The sequence below is a fragment of the Sciurus carolinensis genome, chromosome 11 (assembly GCF_902686445.1).
Source record: "Sciurus carolinensis chromosome 11, mSciCar1.2, whole genome shotgun sequence".
NCBI classification, from domain to species: domain Eukaryota; kingdom Metazoa; phylum Chordata; class Mammalia; order Rodentia; family Sciuridae; genus Sciurus; species Sciurus carolinensis.
In genome coordinates this window covers 97016183-97032940 of record NC_062223.1, presented here as the reverse complement: position 1 = coordinate 97032940, position 16758 = coordinate 97016183, and the positions used below count along the sequence as shown (strand labels likewise).

Below are 16758 nucleotides of genomic sequence, written 5' to 3'. Positions count from 1 at the left end.
GCAGCTGCTCAATGACGATGTAAGCACCTACGCTCATCCTGTTGTCCAGCTCTCTGTCCTTAGCCTGCCAGCATGTTGCTCATGTTTACATGGTAGTTAGTGTATTGCCAAGTTTTACATTATTTCATGCTAGAGAAAGTGATAAAAGGTAAGGGCTATCTTGCCATTTCTGTTCTCCTTTATTAAGAAAATAAAAGGTTTCCTTAACCTACTAAATATCATTGACCAAAATTGTGTCTCTTGGCTTTCCTAATCACAAGGAAGCCAAATCAAGCCTGTTATGTGGAGCTGTGCACAAGATTAGGGAGGAAAAAGGGAACTGTGTGGAGTAGGAAGCTAACAGCATCTGTCAAATTATGGTGCCTTAGGTTTGATTATTTCATCTGTTATATTAATGCAGATAACATTTAATTAAAAATTAGCTATAAAAACAAAAAGATATGATTCTCAGTCTATCAGTTTTTCTTTCCTACATTTTATATTTTAAACTAGATAATACAATTTCTTAGGACTCATAATATTTAAGGTTCTTAAGCTTATCAATATATACTTGGAAATGGTAAATAAAAGGATTTTTACATTTGAAAAAGTTCAGTGTTCCAACTGAAATGCCATTTTCATCCATTTAAATGAAGTGACAGTTTTCTTTTGGGAAAGGTGATTTCATATTGTATAAAAATTTAGTTATTTTTATTGTTATAGACAGTTTATGATGGACAAGTTTATTTTAAAACTAAAGCATGGTTTAAGAACACAACCTCAAGGTAGGAAACAGTTTTTAAAAATCTGTAATGAAAAAATTTTGATTTTTTTTTAAGGGAAGACTTCTAATATTTTGGGAATGAAACTTTTTAACAAATATTTTAAAATGTGAACTTTAATCCTTAATTCAGAATGTCTGAGGTTTTTCCCATCATTGATTTTTCTTACATGAAATAATATTCACTCTCCCTTGCTGAGGAAAAAATAATAGTAATCATTCAGTTTTTGGCATATTGTCATTATGTTTTTTTTAAAATTTACCATACATAATAAATGTTACCAGTATACACAGGTACTAAAAGAGATTTTGTGGAAAATAAAAATGAAGAAAGGTATAACAGTTGCCTTTAGCGCACTTAAAATTTAGTTGGTGAGGAAAAAATGTCTATACTTGGAATCAATAAATAATAGAAGGTTGTATGTGATCAAGTATCAAAAGTTCTATAAGAATTTAAGAAAATAAAACACCATGGAATGTGATTACTTAGAATAATGGAAAAAGTAGATATGTAAGGCAGGCTTATATAGGGTATGATGTGATGGGACAGTATGAGATAACAGAGGCTCATCTTTCTGTCCTCATCTGCTTTCTTGCACATCCAGCCGTTTTTGAACTATTTATTGTGTCTCAAATATTCTGTGCCCTTTGATACTTCCATACCTTTGCAGTACTTTTTTTTTGTGGAATTCTCTTACTTGTTTTCAGCCTGACAATTTCCAGTCTTTTAAAGACTGTTTACATATCCTCTCCTCTTCAAAGTCTTCCCTAAATTTTCTGGCCAGAGTTAGGGCTGTTCTTGTTTGTCTGATATCCATATATGGGGTGTGATTGTGTGTATGTTTAGAGCTGTTATCACATTTCATCATTTATTTACTTGTTTGTGCTACATACTCATAAGCTTTGGGAACATGAGGTCTATGCCATATTTATCTCTGGATCACTGTGCCTGCTACAGTGATTTTGTATATGGGAGCACTTTTATTCATGTTTGCATGAATAAAAGGGAGCGATGGATAAAAGGAAAGATTTAGCCCTGAATATGTTCATGAGTACTGGAAGAGTCTGCCCAGAGGGAAGGTGGGTGATAAGAATAATTAACCCTTTGGGAATAGAGTTTATAATTTATCTGCATTTGGATATAAATATGAAGAAGGGAAGTAGAATTTGTTGGAATTGAAATAATGCAGTTGTAAAAAAAAATGTATAAAATTGGTCTTTTAAAGCTCCCCTGTTTTCAAACATATTGTGCTTTTTTTACTTTTAGTGCCTCCACTTCTCATTCAGAGAATTCAGTGCATACAAAGTCAGCTTCAGTTGTATCATCAGATTCCATTTCAACTTCTGCAGAGAACTTTTCTCCTGATTTGAGGGTATGTATGCTATTTTAAAGTTCTGATGAAGGATTTGCTGTTAGTTGCTTGTTGCCAACAGTATCATAAACTTAATTAAACAGGAACAACTAGTGGAGTGTTCTAAGAGACCTCGATCTTTATAAACTATCCTAAACCTGCTCGGCATATTATTTATAAAAGAAAAAATGTGTAATTTATTCCTAAGGCTAATACTTTTAAGTTCTTTGACAAAAGATAACTGATAGATTTCTTTGTGGTATAAAAGATTTTCATGATTACTTTTATACTTATGGCCAATAATAACTAACATTTATTGAGTACTTACTGTGTGCCAAGCAAGTGCTATAAATGAATTATCTCTTGTAACCCCTACTAATTTTGTTATATTCTACATGTAATAATTCATAGATTAAGTAATGTGTCCAAGGTCTCCTACCTAATAAATTCTTTGGCCAGTGTTCCAGCCCATGCAGTCTAATTCTGGAGCTAAGTCACTTAAATACTATGTGATAGTTCCTACACATTTCATTATAGTGTGTAAGTATTGTTACTTCTTAAAAGGTCTTATTTATGTGAAATTAACTACATCACCAATATACTCTAGCACTTTGTTCATTTATGGATTTCATCTATTTTTCTACAACTACTTGCTTATGAATGATGCAGAAAATGAATTTCATGTGTGGTGTTAACCTCTGACCCTTACTTCAGAATCTTTAAAAATTTTAAACAATAAATATTTATTTTTATGGTTCTGGAAGTTGGGATGTTCAAGATTAAGTATTGGCAGATCAAGTGTATGGTGAGGTTATGCTTCCTGGTTTATCTTCTCTTTTTATCCTCACATGGTAGAGAGCACCTTTTATTCCAATCAAATGACTTCTTGCTTAGTGGTTGTACTATACTATTTTAACTAAAATATTGATTGTTTTCATTATTGAAATCATTTACTATTGAGCATATATTGAGAATATATTTTTTCATTTTCGAAACAAATATAAGAAGACAGGTTAGAAACATGTTAAGACTTCTGCATATTTGTTATTTCCTTTTGTGAATTTCATAAAAGATTAGGTATAGCATGATTTTAAACACTACTAAAATTATAAGGTATTTTTTATTCATAATCTGAATATATGTTCTGTTAATTATGATGGTTTCATTATATCATTAGCTATTATCTTGAAGTATGACTTGTAGTTAGGGAAGGGTTCATTCTTAATAGTGAATATAAATCCATTATTGCCTCTCCTTAACTTGATACTGCTTAAAAATATATTTTTTATTCCCTCTAATTTCTGCTCATTTGTGATATTAACAAAAGTCCTGCAGAGGTTTCTTGATAATTTTGAAAAATTTTGGTCTACTTCTGGTCAGATCTTTTTAGCAAAATGATTGTTTCTAACTTCATATTGTGACTAATAAAGGACTTACACTACAAATGAAGAAATGTTACTTATACCACTTTTTTAGCTTGCATTCTTTTTTGCTAATTTAAAAAAAAATTTTTACAGACTGCATTTTGATTCATTGTACACAAATGGGGTACAACTTTTCATTTCTGTGGTTATATATGATGTAGATTACATCATTTGTGAAATCATACATGAACATAGGGTAATAGTGTCTGTCTCAGTCCATGTCTTTTTTCCCCCTAACTCCTCTGACCCTAATTCCCTCTACACAATCAAAAGTGCCTCCATTATTCTTTTACTTGACCACCCCCAACCCTTACTTATGTATCATTATCCACTTTCCAGAGAAAATACTTGGCTTTTGGTTTTTTTGGCTTATTTCACTTAGCATGATATTCTCCATCTCCATCCATTTACCAGCAAATGCCATAATTTTATTCTTCTTTATGGCTGAGTAATATTCCATTGTATATATATACCACAGTTTCTTTATCCATTCATCAATTGAAGGGCAAGTAGGTTGGTTCCACAATCTAGCTATTGTGAATTGAGCTGCTATGAACATTGATGTGACTGCTTTACTGTAGTATGCTGATTTTAAGCCCTCTGGGTATAAAACAAGGAGTGGAAAAGCTGGGTCAAATGGTGGGTCCATTCTAAGTTTTCTGAGGAATCTCCATACTGCTTTCCAGAGTGGCTGAACCAATTTGTAACTCCACCAGCAATGCATGAGTGTGCCTTTTTCCCCACATCCACGCCAACACTTATTATTGCTTGTATTCTTGAGAATAACCATTCTAATTGGAGTTAGATGAAATCTTAGGTTGGTTATAATTCGCATTTCTCTAACTACTAGGGATGATGAGCATGTTTCCATATATTTGTTGATCACCTGTATATCTTCTGTGAAGTGTCTGCCCAGTTTCAATAAATGAGCATTTATTGATTGGGTTCTTTGTATTTTGTTGTAAAGTTTAAGTTCTTTCTCAATTTTGGAGATTAGTGCTCTATCTGTAGTGCATGTGGAAAAGATTTTCTCCCACTCTGTAGGCTCTCTTTTTGCATTATCAATTATTTGCTTTGCTGAGAAAAACCTTTTTGGTTTGAATCCATCACATTTTTTTTTTAATTGTAAACAAATGGGATACATGTTGTTTCTCTGTTTGTACATGGAGCCAAGGCATACCATTTGTGTAATCACAAATTTACATAGGGTAATGTTGTTTGATTCATTGTTATTTTTTTTTTCCTTCCCCCCCACCACTTCCACCCCTATTTTCCTTCTATATAGTCCTTCCTTCCTCCATTCTTGCCCCCCTCCTTAACTCTAACCCTAAACCTAACCCTAACCCTAACGCTAACCCCTCCCACCCCCCATTATGTGTCAACATTCACTTATCAGCGAGATCATTCATCCTTTGGTTTTTTTGAGATTGGCTTATCTCACTTAGCATGATATTCTCCAATTTCATCCATTTGCCTGCAAATGCCATAATTTTATCATTCTTTATGGTGGAGTAATATTCCATTGTATGTATATGCCACAGTTTCTTTATCCATTCATCAATTGAAGGACATCTAGGTTGGTTCCACAATCTGGCTATGGTGAATGGAGTGAGTAGCAATGAACATTGATGTGGCTGTATCTCTGTAGTATGCTGATTTTAAGTCCTTTGGGTATAGGCCAAGAAGAGGGATAGCTGGGTCAAATGGTGTTTCCATTCCAAGCTTTCTGAGGAATCTCCATACTGCTTTCCAGAGTGGCTGCACTAATTTGCAGCCCCACCAGAAGTGTATGAGTGTAGCTTTTTCCCCACATCCTCGCCAACACCTATTGTTGCTTGTGTTCTTGATAATCGCCATTCTAATTGGGGTGAGATGAAATCTTAGTGTAGTTTTGATTTGCATTTCTCTTATTACTAAAGATGTTGAACATTTTTTCATATGTTTGTTGATTGCTTGTAGATCTTCTTCTGTGAAGTGTCTGTTCATTTCCTTAGCCCATTTGTAGATTGGATTATTTGTATTCTTCGTGTAGAGTTTTTGAGTTCTTTATAGATTCTGGAAATTAGCGCTCTATCTGAAGTATGGTTGGCAAAGATATTCTCCCACTCTGTAGGCTCTCTCTTCACATCGCTGATAGTTTTCTTTGCTGAGAGAAAGCTTTTTAGTTTGACTCTATCCCAGTTATTGATTCTTGCTTTTATTTCTTGTGCTATGGGAGTCCTGTTAAGGAAGTCTGATCCGAAGCCAACAAGTTGAAGATTTGGACCTACTTTTCTTCTATAAGATGCAGGGTCTCTGGTCTGATTACGAGGTCCTTGATCCTTTTTGAGTTGAGTTTTGTGCAGGGTGAGAGATAGGGGTTTAATTTCATTCTGTTGCATATGGATTTCCAGTTTTCCCAGCACCATTTGTTGAAGAGGCTATCTTTTCTCCATTGCATATTTTTGGACCCTTTGTCTAGTATGAGAAAATTGTATTTATTTGGGTTTGTGTCCATGTCCTCTATTCTGTACCATTGATCTACCTGTCTATTTTGGTGCCAATACCATGCCGTTTTTGTTACTATTGCTTTGTAGTAGAGTTGAAGATCTGGTATTGCGATACCCCCTGCTTCACTCTTTCTGCCAAGGATTGCTTTAGCTATTCTGGGTTTTTCTTATTCTTCCAGATGAATTTCATAATTGCTTGCTCTATTTCTGTAAGGTACATCATTGGGATTTTAATTGGAATTGCATTGAATCTGTATAGCACTTTAGGTAGTATGGCCATTTTGACAATATTAATTCTGCCTATCCAGGAACATGGGAGATCTTTCCATCTTCTAAAGTTTTCTTTCATTTCTTTCTTTAGTGTTCTGTAGTTCTCATTGTAGAGGTCTTTCACCTCTTTTGTGAGATTGATTCCCAAGTATTTTATTTTTTTCGATGCTATAGTGAATGGGGTAGTTTCCCTAATTTCTCTTTCTGAAGATTCATCACTTATGTATAAAAATGCATTGGATTTATGAGCATTGATCTTGTAACCTGCTACTTTACTGAATTCACTTATGAGTTCTAAAAGTTTTCTGGTGGAATTTCCAGGTTCCTCTAAATATATAATCATGTCATCAGCGAACAGGGATAGTTTGAGTTCTTCTTTTCCAATTCGTATCCCTTTAATTTCTTTGGTTTGTCTAATTGCTCTGGCTAGAGTCTCAAGGATGATGTTGAATAGAAGTGGTGAAAGAGGGCATCCCTGCCTTGTTCCATTTTTTACGGGGAACGCTTTTAGTTTTTCACCATTTAGAATGATATTGGCCATGGGCTTAGCGTAGATGGCCTTTATAATGTTAAGGAATGTTCCCACTACCCCAGTTTTTTCTAGTGTTTTGAGCATGAAGGGATGCTGTATTTTATTGAATGCTTTTTCTGCATCTATTGAAATAATCATGTGATTCTTAACTTTAAGTCTGTTGATATGGTGAATGACATTTATTGATTTCCTGATGTTGAACCAACTTTGCATTCCTGGGATGAAACCCACTTGATCGTGGTGCACTATCTTTTAATATGTTTTTGTATGTGATTTGCTACAATTTTGTTGAGAATTTTTGCGTCGATGTTCATTAAGGATATTGGTCTGAAATTTCCTTTCCTCGATGTGTCTCTGTCTGGTTTAGGTATCAGGGTGATACTGGCTTCATAGAATGAGTTTGGGAGGGTTTCCTCCTCTTCTATTTCATGGAATACTTTGAGGAGTATTGGAATGAGCTCTTCTTTAAAGGTTTTGTAGAACTCGGCTGAGAACCCATCTGGTCCCGGACTTTTCTTTGTTGGTAGGCTTTTGATGACCTCTTCTATTTCATTGCTTGAAATTGATTTATTTAAGTTGTGTATGTCCTCCTCGTTCAGTTTAGGTAATTAATATGTCTCTAGAAATTTGTTGATGTCTTCGAGGTTTTCTGTTTTGTTGGAGTATAGATTTTCAAAATAGCTTCTAATTATGTTTTGTATTTCACTCGTGTCTGTGGTGATGTTTCCTTGTTCATTCCAAATTTTAGTAATTTGAGTTTTCTCCCTCTTTCTCTTTGTTAGTGTGGCTAAGGGTTTATCAATTTGTTTATTTTTTCAAAGAACCAACTACTTATTTTGTTAATTTTTCGATGTTTCTTTGTTTCAATTTCATTGATTTCAGCTCTGATTTTAACTATTTCCTGTCTTCTACTACTTTTGGTGTTAGTCTGCTCTTCTTTTCTAGGGCTTTGAGCTGCAGTGTTGTTTATTTGTTGATTTCTACTTCTTTTTTTGAATGCGCCCCATGAAATAAATCTTCCTCTAAGTACTGCTTTCATAGTGTCCCAGAGATTTTGCTATGATGTGTCTTTGTTCTCGTTTACTTCTAAAAATATTTTTATTTCCCTCCTGATGTCTTCTGTTATCCATTCATCATATAATAGTGTATTATTTAATCTCCAGGTATTGGAGAAGTTTCTGTTTTTTATTCTGTCATTTATTTCTAATTTCAATCCATTATGATCTGATAAGAATACAAGGTAGTATCTCTATCTTCTTGTATTTGCTAACAGTAGCTTTGTGGCATAAAATATGGTCTATTTTAGAGAAGTATCCATGTGCTGCTGAGAAGAAAGTGTATTCATTCTTTGTTGGATGGTATATTCTATATATGTCGGTTAAGTCTAAATTATTGATTGTGTTATTGAGATCTATGGTTTCTTTATTCAATTTTTGTTTGGAAGATCTATCCAGTGGTGAGAGAGGTGTGTTAAAATCGCCTAGTATTATTGTGTTGTGGTCTATTTGATTTCTTGAATTGAGAAGGATTTGTTTGACATACGTGGATGAGCCACTGTTTGGGGCATAGATATTTATGATTGTTATGTCTTGCTGATTTATGCTTCCCTTAAGCAGTATGTAATGTCCTTCTTTATCCCTTCTGACTAGTTTTGGCTTGAAGTCCACATTATCTGAAATGAGGATGGATACTCCAGCTTTTTTGCTGAGTCCATGTGCATGGTATGTTTTTCCCCATCCTTTCACCTTTAGTCTATAGGTATCTCTTTCTATGAGGTGAGTCTCTTGCAGGTAGCATATTGTTGGATTTTTCTTTTTAATCCAATCTGCCAGTCTATGTCTTTTGATTGATGAGTTCAGGACATTAACATTCAGGGTTATTATTGTGATATGATTTGTATTCCCAGACATTTGACTCATTTTTGTTTTTTGACATGATTTGATTTCTCCTTTATTTGGCTATTCCTTTAGGCTAGCGCCTCCTGTTGCTGATTTGCATCGTTGTTTTTCATCTCTTCCTCATGGAATATTTTACTGAGAATATTCTGTAATGCTGGCTTTCTTTTTGTAAATTCCTTTAGCTTTTGTTTATCATGGAAGGATCTTATTTCGTCATCAAATCTGAAAGTCAGTTTTGCTGGGTATAAGATTCTTGGTTGGTATCCGTTTTCTTTCAGGGCTTGGTAAATGTTGTTCCAGGCCCTTCTAGCTTTTAGGGTCTGGATTGAAAAAATCTGCTGATATTCTTATTGGTTTCCCTCTGAATGTAATTTGATTCTTTTCTCTCGCGGCCTTTAAAATTCTGTCTTTATTTTATATGTTAGGTATTTTCATAATAATGTGCCTTGGTGTGGGTCTGTTGTAATTTTGTATATTTGGAGTCCTATAAGCCTCTTGGACTTGATTTTCCATTTCATTCTTCAGATTTGGGAAATTTTCTGATATTATTTCATTGAATAGATTATTCATTCCTTTGGTTTGTTTCTCTAAGCCTTCCTCAATTCCAATAATTCTTCAATTTGGCCTTTTCATGATATCCCATAATTCTTGTTGATTCTGTTCTTGATTTCTTACCATCTTCTCTGTTTGGCCAACTTTGTTTTCAAGATTAAATAATTTGTCTTCATTATCTGAGGTTCTGTCTTCCAGGTGTTCTATCCTACTGGTTATGCTTTCTATGGAGTTCTTAATTTTGCTTATTGTTTCCTTCATTTCAAGGATTTCAGTTTTTTTTTTTTTCAGTATCTCTAACTCTTTATTGAAATGATCTCTTGCTTCCCGTATTTGGTGTTTTAACTGTTGATTGGTGCGATCATTTAATGCTTGCATCTGCTCTTTCATCTCCTCCTTCAATGCCTGCATTTGCTCTTTCATCTCCTCATTTGCTTCCCTGATTGTTTTAATTATGTACATTCTGAACTCCCTTTCTACATTTCTTCTGCTGTGCTGTCATTGGGTTTTATTGATGTAGTATCTAGGTTTGTTTGGGACATTTTCTTCCCTTGTTTTCTTATATTGGTCAGCTGTCAGTGGGACCCTGAGATATTGCAGATTTCCTCTATTGGCTTATAGTGTCCCTGTAGATTTCCAGTGTATCACCTCCCAGCCTTCAGTAGCCTGAAGTCTTGGAGGAACTTGATAATGCAGTGCTTCCGAAGAAAGCTGCCCCTAGCCCCTTACTGGTTCCAGGGCTTGGAGCTGGCTCTGTGCCGAAAGGCTCTCACTGGGGTCCTGCACTATGCAGCTGGCCGTGTGGGAGGAGCCCACCGCCGGAGCGTGGAAGGCTACCTGGGGAAGACTCTAGCTGCCCTGCCCTGCTCTGATAAGCCACCCCTATCTGTGCCTGCCACCCAGGCCAAGTTTCGCCCAGTGAGGGAGACTCACCCCGTGACTCTATTTTTGTCCAAGTCTCTCAATGCCTCCCCTTCTTGATTCCTGGGTTCTGGAGCGACTGGAGATGCAGTCACCCTCTAGTCCACCATCTTGGATCGCCCTGTGGAAAGAGCCTGCGGCCGGAGTGGGCAGAGCCTCCTGGAGAAGTCTCTGGCTGCCCTGCCCTGATCCCAGAGGCTGCTTGTGGATCGAAGCTCTCCGTTGGCTCGGGGACTTGTGGCTGGCTCTATGTAGAAAGGCTCTCACTGGGCGGTCCGTTCCGAGAAGCTAGCCTTGAACGGTGCCTCCCACCGCAGGGGGCCGGGCTGCTTGGGGAAGTCTCTGGCTGCCCTGTCCTGGTCCCTGAAGCCGCTTGTGTGCCTGAGTACGCCGCGCTGGCTCCGGGACTTAGAGCTTGTTCTGATCAGAAAGGCTCTCACTAGGGGGCCTGCTCTGAGAACCTGGAGAAGCTGGCTGTGTGGGAGGGGCCCACCGCCGGAGTGCGCAGGGCTGCCTGTGGAAGACTCTAGGTGATCTGCCCTGCTCCGATAAGCCACCTCTATCTGGGCCTGCCACCGGGCCGAGCTTTACCCAGTGGGCAGACTTACTCGTGGCTCTATTTTAGTCCGAGTCTCTCAATGCCTCCCCTTCTTAACTCCTGGGTTCTGGAGCGACTGGGGATGTAGTCTCCCTCTAGTCCGCCATCTTGGATCGCCCTGTGGAAAGAGCCTGCAGCCGGAGTGGGCAGAGCCGCCTGGAGAAGTCTCTGGCTGCACTGCCCTTATCCCAGAGGCTGCTTGCGGATCGAAGCTCTCCGTTGGCTTGGGGACTTGTGGCTGGCTCTATGTAGAAAGGCTCTCACTGGGCGGTCTGCTCCGAGAAGCTCCCACCGCAGGGGGCCAGGCTGCTTGGGGAAGTCTCTGGCTGCCCTGTCCTGGTCCCTGAAGCTGTTTGTGGGCCGGAGCACGCTGCGCTGGCTCCAGAACTTGGAGCTTGTTCTGATCAGAAAGGCTCTCCTCATTGGGATTTTAATTGGAATTGCATTAAATCTGTATAGCACCTTTGGAAGTATGGCCATTTTGACAGTATTAATTCTGCCTGTTCAAGAGCATAGGAGATCTTTCATCTTCTAAGGTTTTCTTTAATTTCTTTCTTTAGTGTTCTGTAATTTTCATTGTAGAAGTTTTTCACGTCTTTTGTTAGATTGATTCCCAATTATTGTATTTTTTTCAAGACTATTGTGAATGAAGTGGTTTGCCTAGTTTCTCTTTCAGAGGATTCATCACTTACAAATAGAAATGCATTAGATTTATGAGTGTTGACTTTATATATCCTGCTATTTTGCTGAATTCATTTATTAGTTCTAGTTTTCTAGGAGTTTTTTGGATCCTCTAAATATAGAATTGTGTCATCAGCAAATAGTGATAGCTTGAGTTCTTCTTTTCCTATTAATATTTCTTTAATTTCTTTGGTCTGTCTAATTGCTGTGGGTAGTGTTTCAAGGACGATGTTGAATAGAAGTGGTGAAATGGGGCATCTCTGTCTTGTTCTAGTTTTTAAAGGGAATGCTTTAATTTTTTTCTCCATTATGAATGAGATTGACCTTGGTTTTAGCATAGATAGCCTTTACAATATTGAGGTATGTTCCTACTATCCCCATTTTTTCTAGTGTTTTGAGCATGAAAGGGTCTTGTATTTTATCAAATGCTTGTTCTGCATCAGTTCAAATAATCATATCATTCTTCACCTTGAGTCTATTGATGTGATGAATTACATTTATTGTTTTCCAAATGTTGAACCAACCTTGCATCCCTGGGATTAACCCTATTTGTTCATGGTGCACTATCTTTTTATTATGTTTTTATATACAATTTGCCAGAATTTTGTTAAGTAAGGATTTTTGCATCTATATTCATCAGAGATATTGGTCTAAACTTTTCTTTCCTTGTTGCATCTTTGTCTGGTTTGGGTATCAGTGTGATATTGGCTTCATAAAATAAGTTTGGAAGTGTTCCCTCCTTTTCTATTTTATGGAATACTTTGAGGAGTATTGGTATAAGTTCTTTGAAGGTCTTGAGGAACTCAGCTGAGAATCTGTCTGGTCCCAGGCTTTACTTGGTTGGTAGGCTTTTGATGGCTTCTTCTATTTCATTGTAAAATTAATCTGTTTAAATTGTATATGTCTTCCTGATTCAGTTTTGGAGGATCATATGTCTCTAAAAATTTGTTAATGTCTTCGAAATTTTCTATTTTGTTGGAGTATAGATTTTCAAAGTAGCTTCTAATTATGTTATGTATTTCGGTGGTGTCTGATGTGCTATTTCCTTTTTCATCCCAAATTTTAGTAATTTGAGTTTTCTCTTTCTCTTTGTTAGTGTGGCCAAGGGTTTATTAATTTTTTTTTTATTTTTTCAATGAACCAACTTTTTGTTTTGTTCATTTTTTTTAGTTGTTTCTTTTGTTTCAACTTTATTGATTTCAGCTCTGATTTTAATTATTTCCTGTCTTCTACTTCTTTTGGTGTTTTTCTGTTCTTTTTCTAGGGCTTTGAGATGTAGTGTTAGGTCATTTAGTTGTTGACTTGTTATTCTTTAATTGAATGAGCTCCATGCAATGTATTTTCCTCTTGGTAATGTTTTCATAGTGTCCCAGAGATTTTGATACATTTGTTGTTGTTCTCATTTACCTTTAAAATTTTTTTATCTCCTCTCTGATGTCTTCTTTTATCCATGCTTCATATAGTAGCATACTATTTAGTCTCCACAAGTTGGAGTAGTGTCTGGTTTTTACTTTATCATTGATTTCTAATTTCATTCCATTATTATCCAATAGAATGTAAGGTAGTATCTTTATTTTTTGTATTTACTGATGGCTTCTTTGTGGCATAACGTATGGTCTGTTTTAGAGAAGGATCCATATGCTTCTGAGAAGAAAGTGTATTAACTTGGTGGATGGAATATTCTATATATGTCTCTTAGGTCTAAGTTATTGATTGTGTTATGCTTGCATTCTTAATATTATATTCTGCTTGCTGTTTATTGAGTTGTTTTAAGCCACTTGCATATTCTTTTAGAGTTACTTTAACTGTTTAACTAGTCTTACAGGTGAACTTTAGTACATGGCAGGATGCTGAAAGTAGATGGATGTAGAAGGCCTCCACTGTCAGTTTCTCTTTATTTCCTCAGGACACCATATATACCACAGAGAATGAGTGACTGACTTACATTTGGACAAAATAAGGGTCATAATATTAACCTTTACATAAAATATTGTAATTTTTATTTTTATTAAACTTAAAAAAATGTTATTTGTTCTAGTTATACATGACAGTAGAATGCATCCTGACATATCATACATAAATGGAGTATGTTTTTTCATTTTTCTGTTTGCACATGATGTAAAATCACACCTGTTGTATAGTCATATATGTACATAAGGTAATAATGTCTGATTTATTCTACTATCTTTCCCACCCCCATACCCACTTTCATCCCTTCACTCCCCTCTACCTAATCCAAAGTAATTCTGTTCTTCCTTCCCCCTCCCCTTATTGTGAAATAGCACCTGCATATCAGAGAAAACATTTGGCCATTGGTTTTTTGGGATTGACTTATTTTGCTTAGTGTGATATTCTTCAGCTCCTTCCATTTACTGGCAAATGCCATAATTTCATTCTTTAAGGCTGAGTAGTGTTCATTGTATATATAAACCACAGTTTCTTTATCCATTCATCTGTTGAAGGGCACCTAGGTTGCTTCCATAGTTTAGCTGTTTTGAGTTGAGCTTCTATAAACATTGATGTGGATTTATCACTCTTGCTGTTAATCTTGATCACTTGGTTGAGATAGTGTTGGGTTTATTTACTGTAGAATACTCCCATTCCCTTCACCTTGTACTATTTATTCTTTGGAAAGAATTTGATGTATACAGCCACCCTTAAGAAATTATGCTTTGCTTCCTTGAGAGGATGAAACATTTCTGGAATTCTTCTGCATGGAAGATTTATTTCTTCATCCTCATTTATTGACTTATTCAACTGTTTATTTCATGATAGACTTGTGGATATTTATGTGATACTTTTGTTACAATCAAAACCTACTTTATTGCTCCATTGTTTCAACTCCACATTTGGAGATCTTGTGTCCTTCTGACAGACTCCTGTATCAGTGTGATTTCCTCCTCCAACTCCTCCTTTTACTTTTTAGTACTATAAGATGCATATCACGTATATTTCCTGCTCCATTTCTAGAAGAATCATCCATTTTCCAAGGAACCCTATTTCCTTTTTATGGAGAATGGTATTAGAATCCAACAGGTTTTAGTATGGTTATCTTAGGAATCATAAAATGGTAGTATTTTAGTTAATTATAGGTGAAACTAACTGTAGGCAGCTTTGCTTTACTTTTTATCTGATCGTATTTTGGCTCTCTGTGTGGGATGAGGGGTTTGGTAGTATAATCTTGAAAGTTGTCATTCTCAGACAGTCATCAAGAATACAAGCAACAATAAATGTTGATGAGAATGTGTGTGGGGGGGAAGGTACACACATACATTGCTGATGGGGCTGCAAATTGGTGCAACCACTATGGAATGCAGTGTGGAAATTCCTCAGAAAACTTGGAGTGGAATCACCATTTGACCCAGCTATCCCACTTCTAGGTTTATACCCAAAGGACTTAAAATCAGCATATTACAGCGATGCAGTCACATCAGTGTTATTTTGGGCATCTGGAATGTATTCCATTCTGCTTGTCAGTGAAAAGATTCATGACCAGTCTGTTAATTATAGAACTAACCCCATTTCTGATTCTTCTAGCCATTATGATGTTTTTCTCCCAATAGGAGATATTTATAAATAAAAATTGAGATATGATAATGTGGAAAAAAATTTGAGTAAATTATATGAGGAAAATCTGGAAAAGGACCAGAGGCAGTTACTAATTCATTTTCTTCATGAAAGCATTTCATAATTCATTTTAAAAGTTCTTATTTCTCTGATTATTTTCATCCTTTATAGGGAACTAGTACCAAACTTAGTACCTCCCATTTTACTGAAATTTTTCTCTCCAAAGTTACCATTAACTCTCTTTTGTTAAATTTTGTGTGTTTTATAACATTTTGGGTTTTATTAAAAGAGTTATAAAATGTGTGGAAAATAGAAATAAGATTACACAAATAATAAAAATCACTAGTACTTCCACTATCTATGAATAACTATTCTTAGTTTTTGAGTAGTTAAATATAAAAATTTTTATAAAATCTTTTCCTTAAAATTCTCTTACTTAGATCTTTTACAAGTGCAGGGTTAAGTATCGGAATAAAAGCTCCTCAACTCTATTCATCACAAACTTGATGTCAGCAATTAGCTGTGCTCTTTGTGTATGTTAATATAATGTTTATTTGGTTTGTATTCCTTTTGATATGATTTGTATATATTATTATAGATTCTTTTAACCCCTGTAAGAGGGTAGAAGGTCTGAACGTGTTAAAAAGTTTAGTATAATGTGCTAAGTGATTATAAATGAAATCTAATATAATGTAAATTGTTTTAAAAACCAGAAAGTATTCCCAGAGGCTAAGATAGGAGGATCCCAAGTTCAAAGCCAGCTTCAACAACTTAGTGAAGCCTTAAGCAACTTATTAAGACTCTTGTCTCAAAATAAAAAATAAAAATGGCTGGGGATCGTGTTAAACCACCCATGGGAAAAACCCCAGTACAAAAACAAAACAGAACAAAACCAACAAACAAACAAAAAAGAAAAACCAAAAAACTAGAAAGTGGGAGAAAAAGTGTGTCTTTCTGATATACTCAGAGTGCATCAGAAATAGCATTGTCTTTTTTCTGTTGACAGTAGGGAGATAAGGAAAAATTCATATGTATAAAAGGTATTTGATTAGGTGGAATGCTAGCTAACATGATGCTGATTTTGGAGATTAAATCTTTCAGGCACTTTATTAAGCACAGAAAAAGTACTGCTGGTATAACTTGTGTTACAAACCTTAGATGGTTTCTTAAGATCATTTTCGAATGTACAGAAAAAGCAATAGTGAATATTTGACAAAATTCTACATCTATTCCATATTTTTAACTTAGGAATAGGTGAATACTTACGTGAGCATTATGCTTGATATTAAAATAGTAAAACACTGGAGGCATTCCCAGTGAAGAATATTGTTTATAAATACTGTTTTATCAATTAGATAAATGCATGAAAAGCATATTTTTGAAAACAAAGAGACAAGTATTATTTTACCTGGAAATCAAGAAAATCAAATGAAAATCAAGAATTTATATCACTGACAAACTGCTATACGCCTTCCCGTCCCCCATTGGAGACATAGGTAGGTAGAAACCCATCAGCTAAGATCTTTGCAGGAACCAGTACTTAAATTAATAATAAATTGCTGGTGGCTCTGCATAAAATATGAGTGTTAAAACTCCAGTGGTGTCTTATCTTAGGGAGGCCCTTTTAACTTTTGTGAGCTTTATCATTAAGAGCTTCACCAGGTTCTCAAAAGTGAAGATTGAGAATCTTCTGTTTCCCACAGGAAAGGGAAAA

The 16758-nt window shown here is 35.7% G+C and overlaps 1 protein-coding gene across 3 annotated transcripts in view; it reads left to right on the top strand.

Moving 5' to 3' along the window:
• Positions 1–16758, top strand: part of Mtmr2 (myotubularin related protein 2) — a 109570-nt gene that overhangs the window by 39674 nt on the left and 53138 nt on the right. For all 3 annotated transcript variants that reach the window (XM_047516733.1, XM_047516734.1, XM_047516736.1), the window contains one exon: positions 2028–2133. In XM_047516733.1, coding sequence (XP_047372689.1) covers positions 2028–2133 — 106 coding nt within the window. The remainder of the gene's footprint in view (positions 1–2027; positions 2134–16758) is intronic.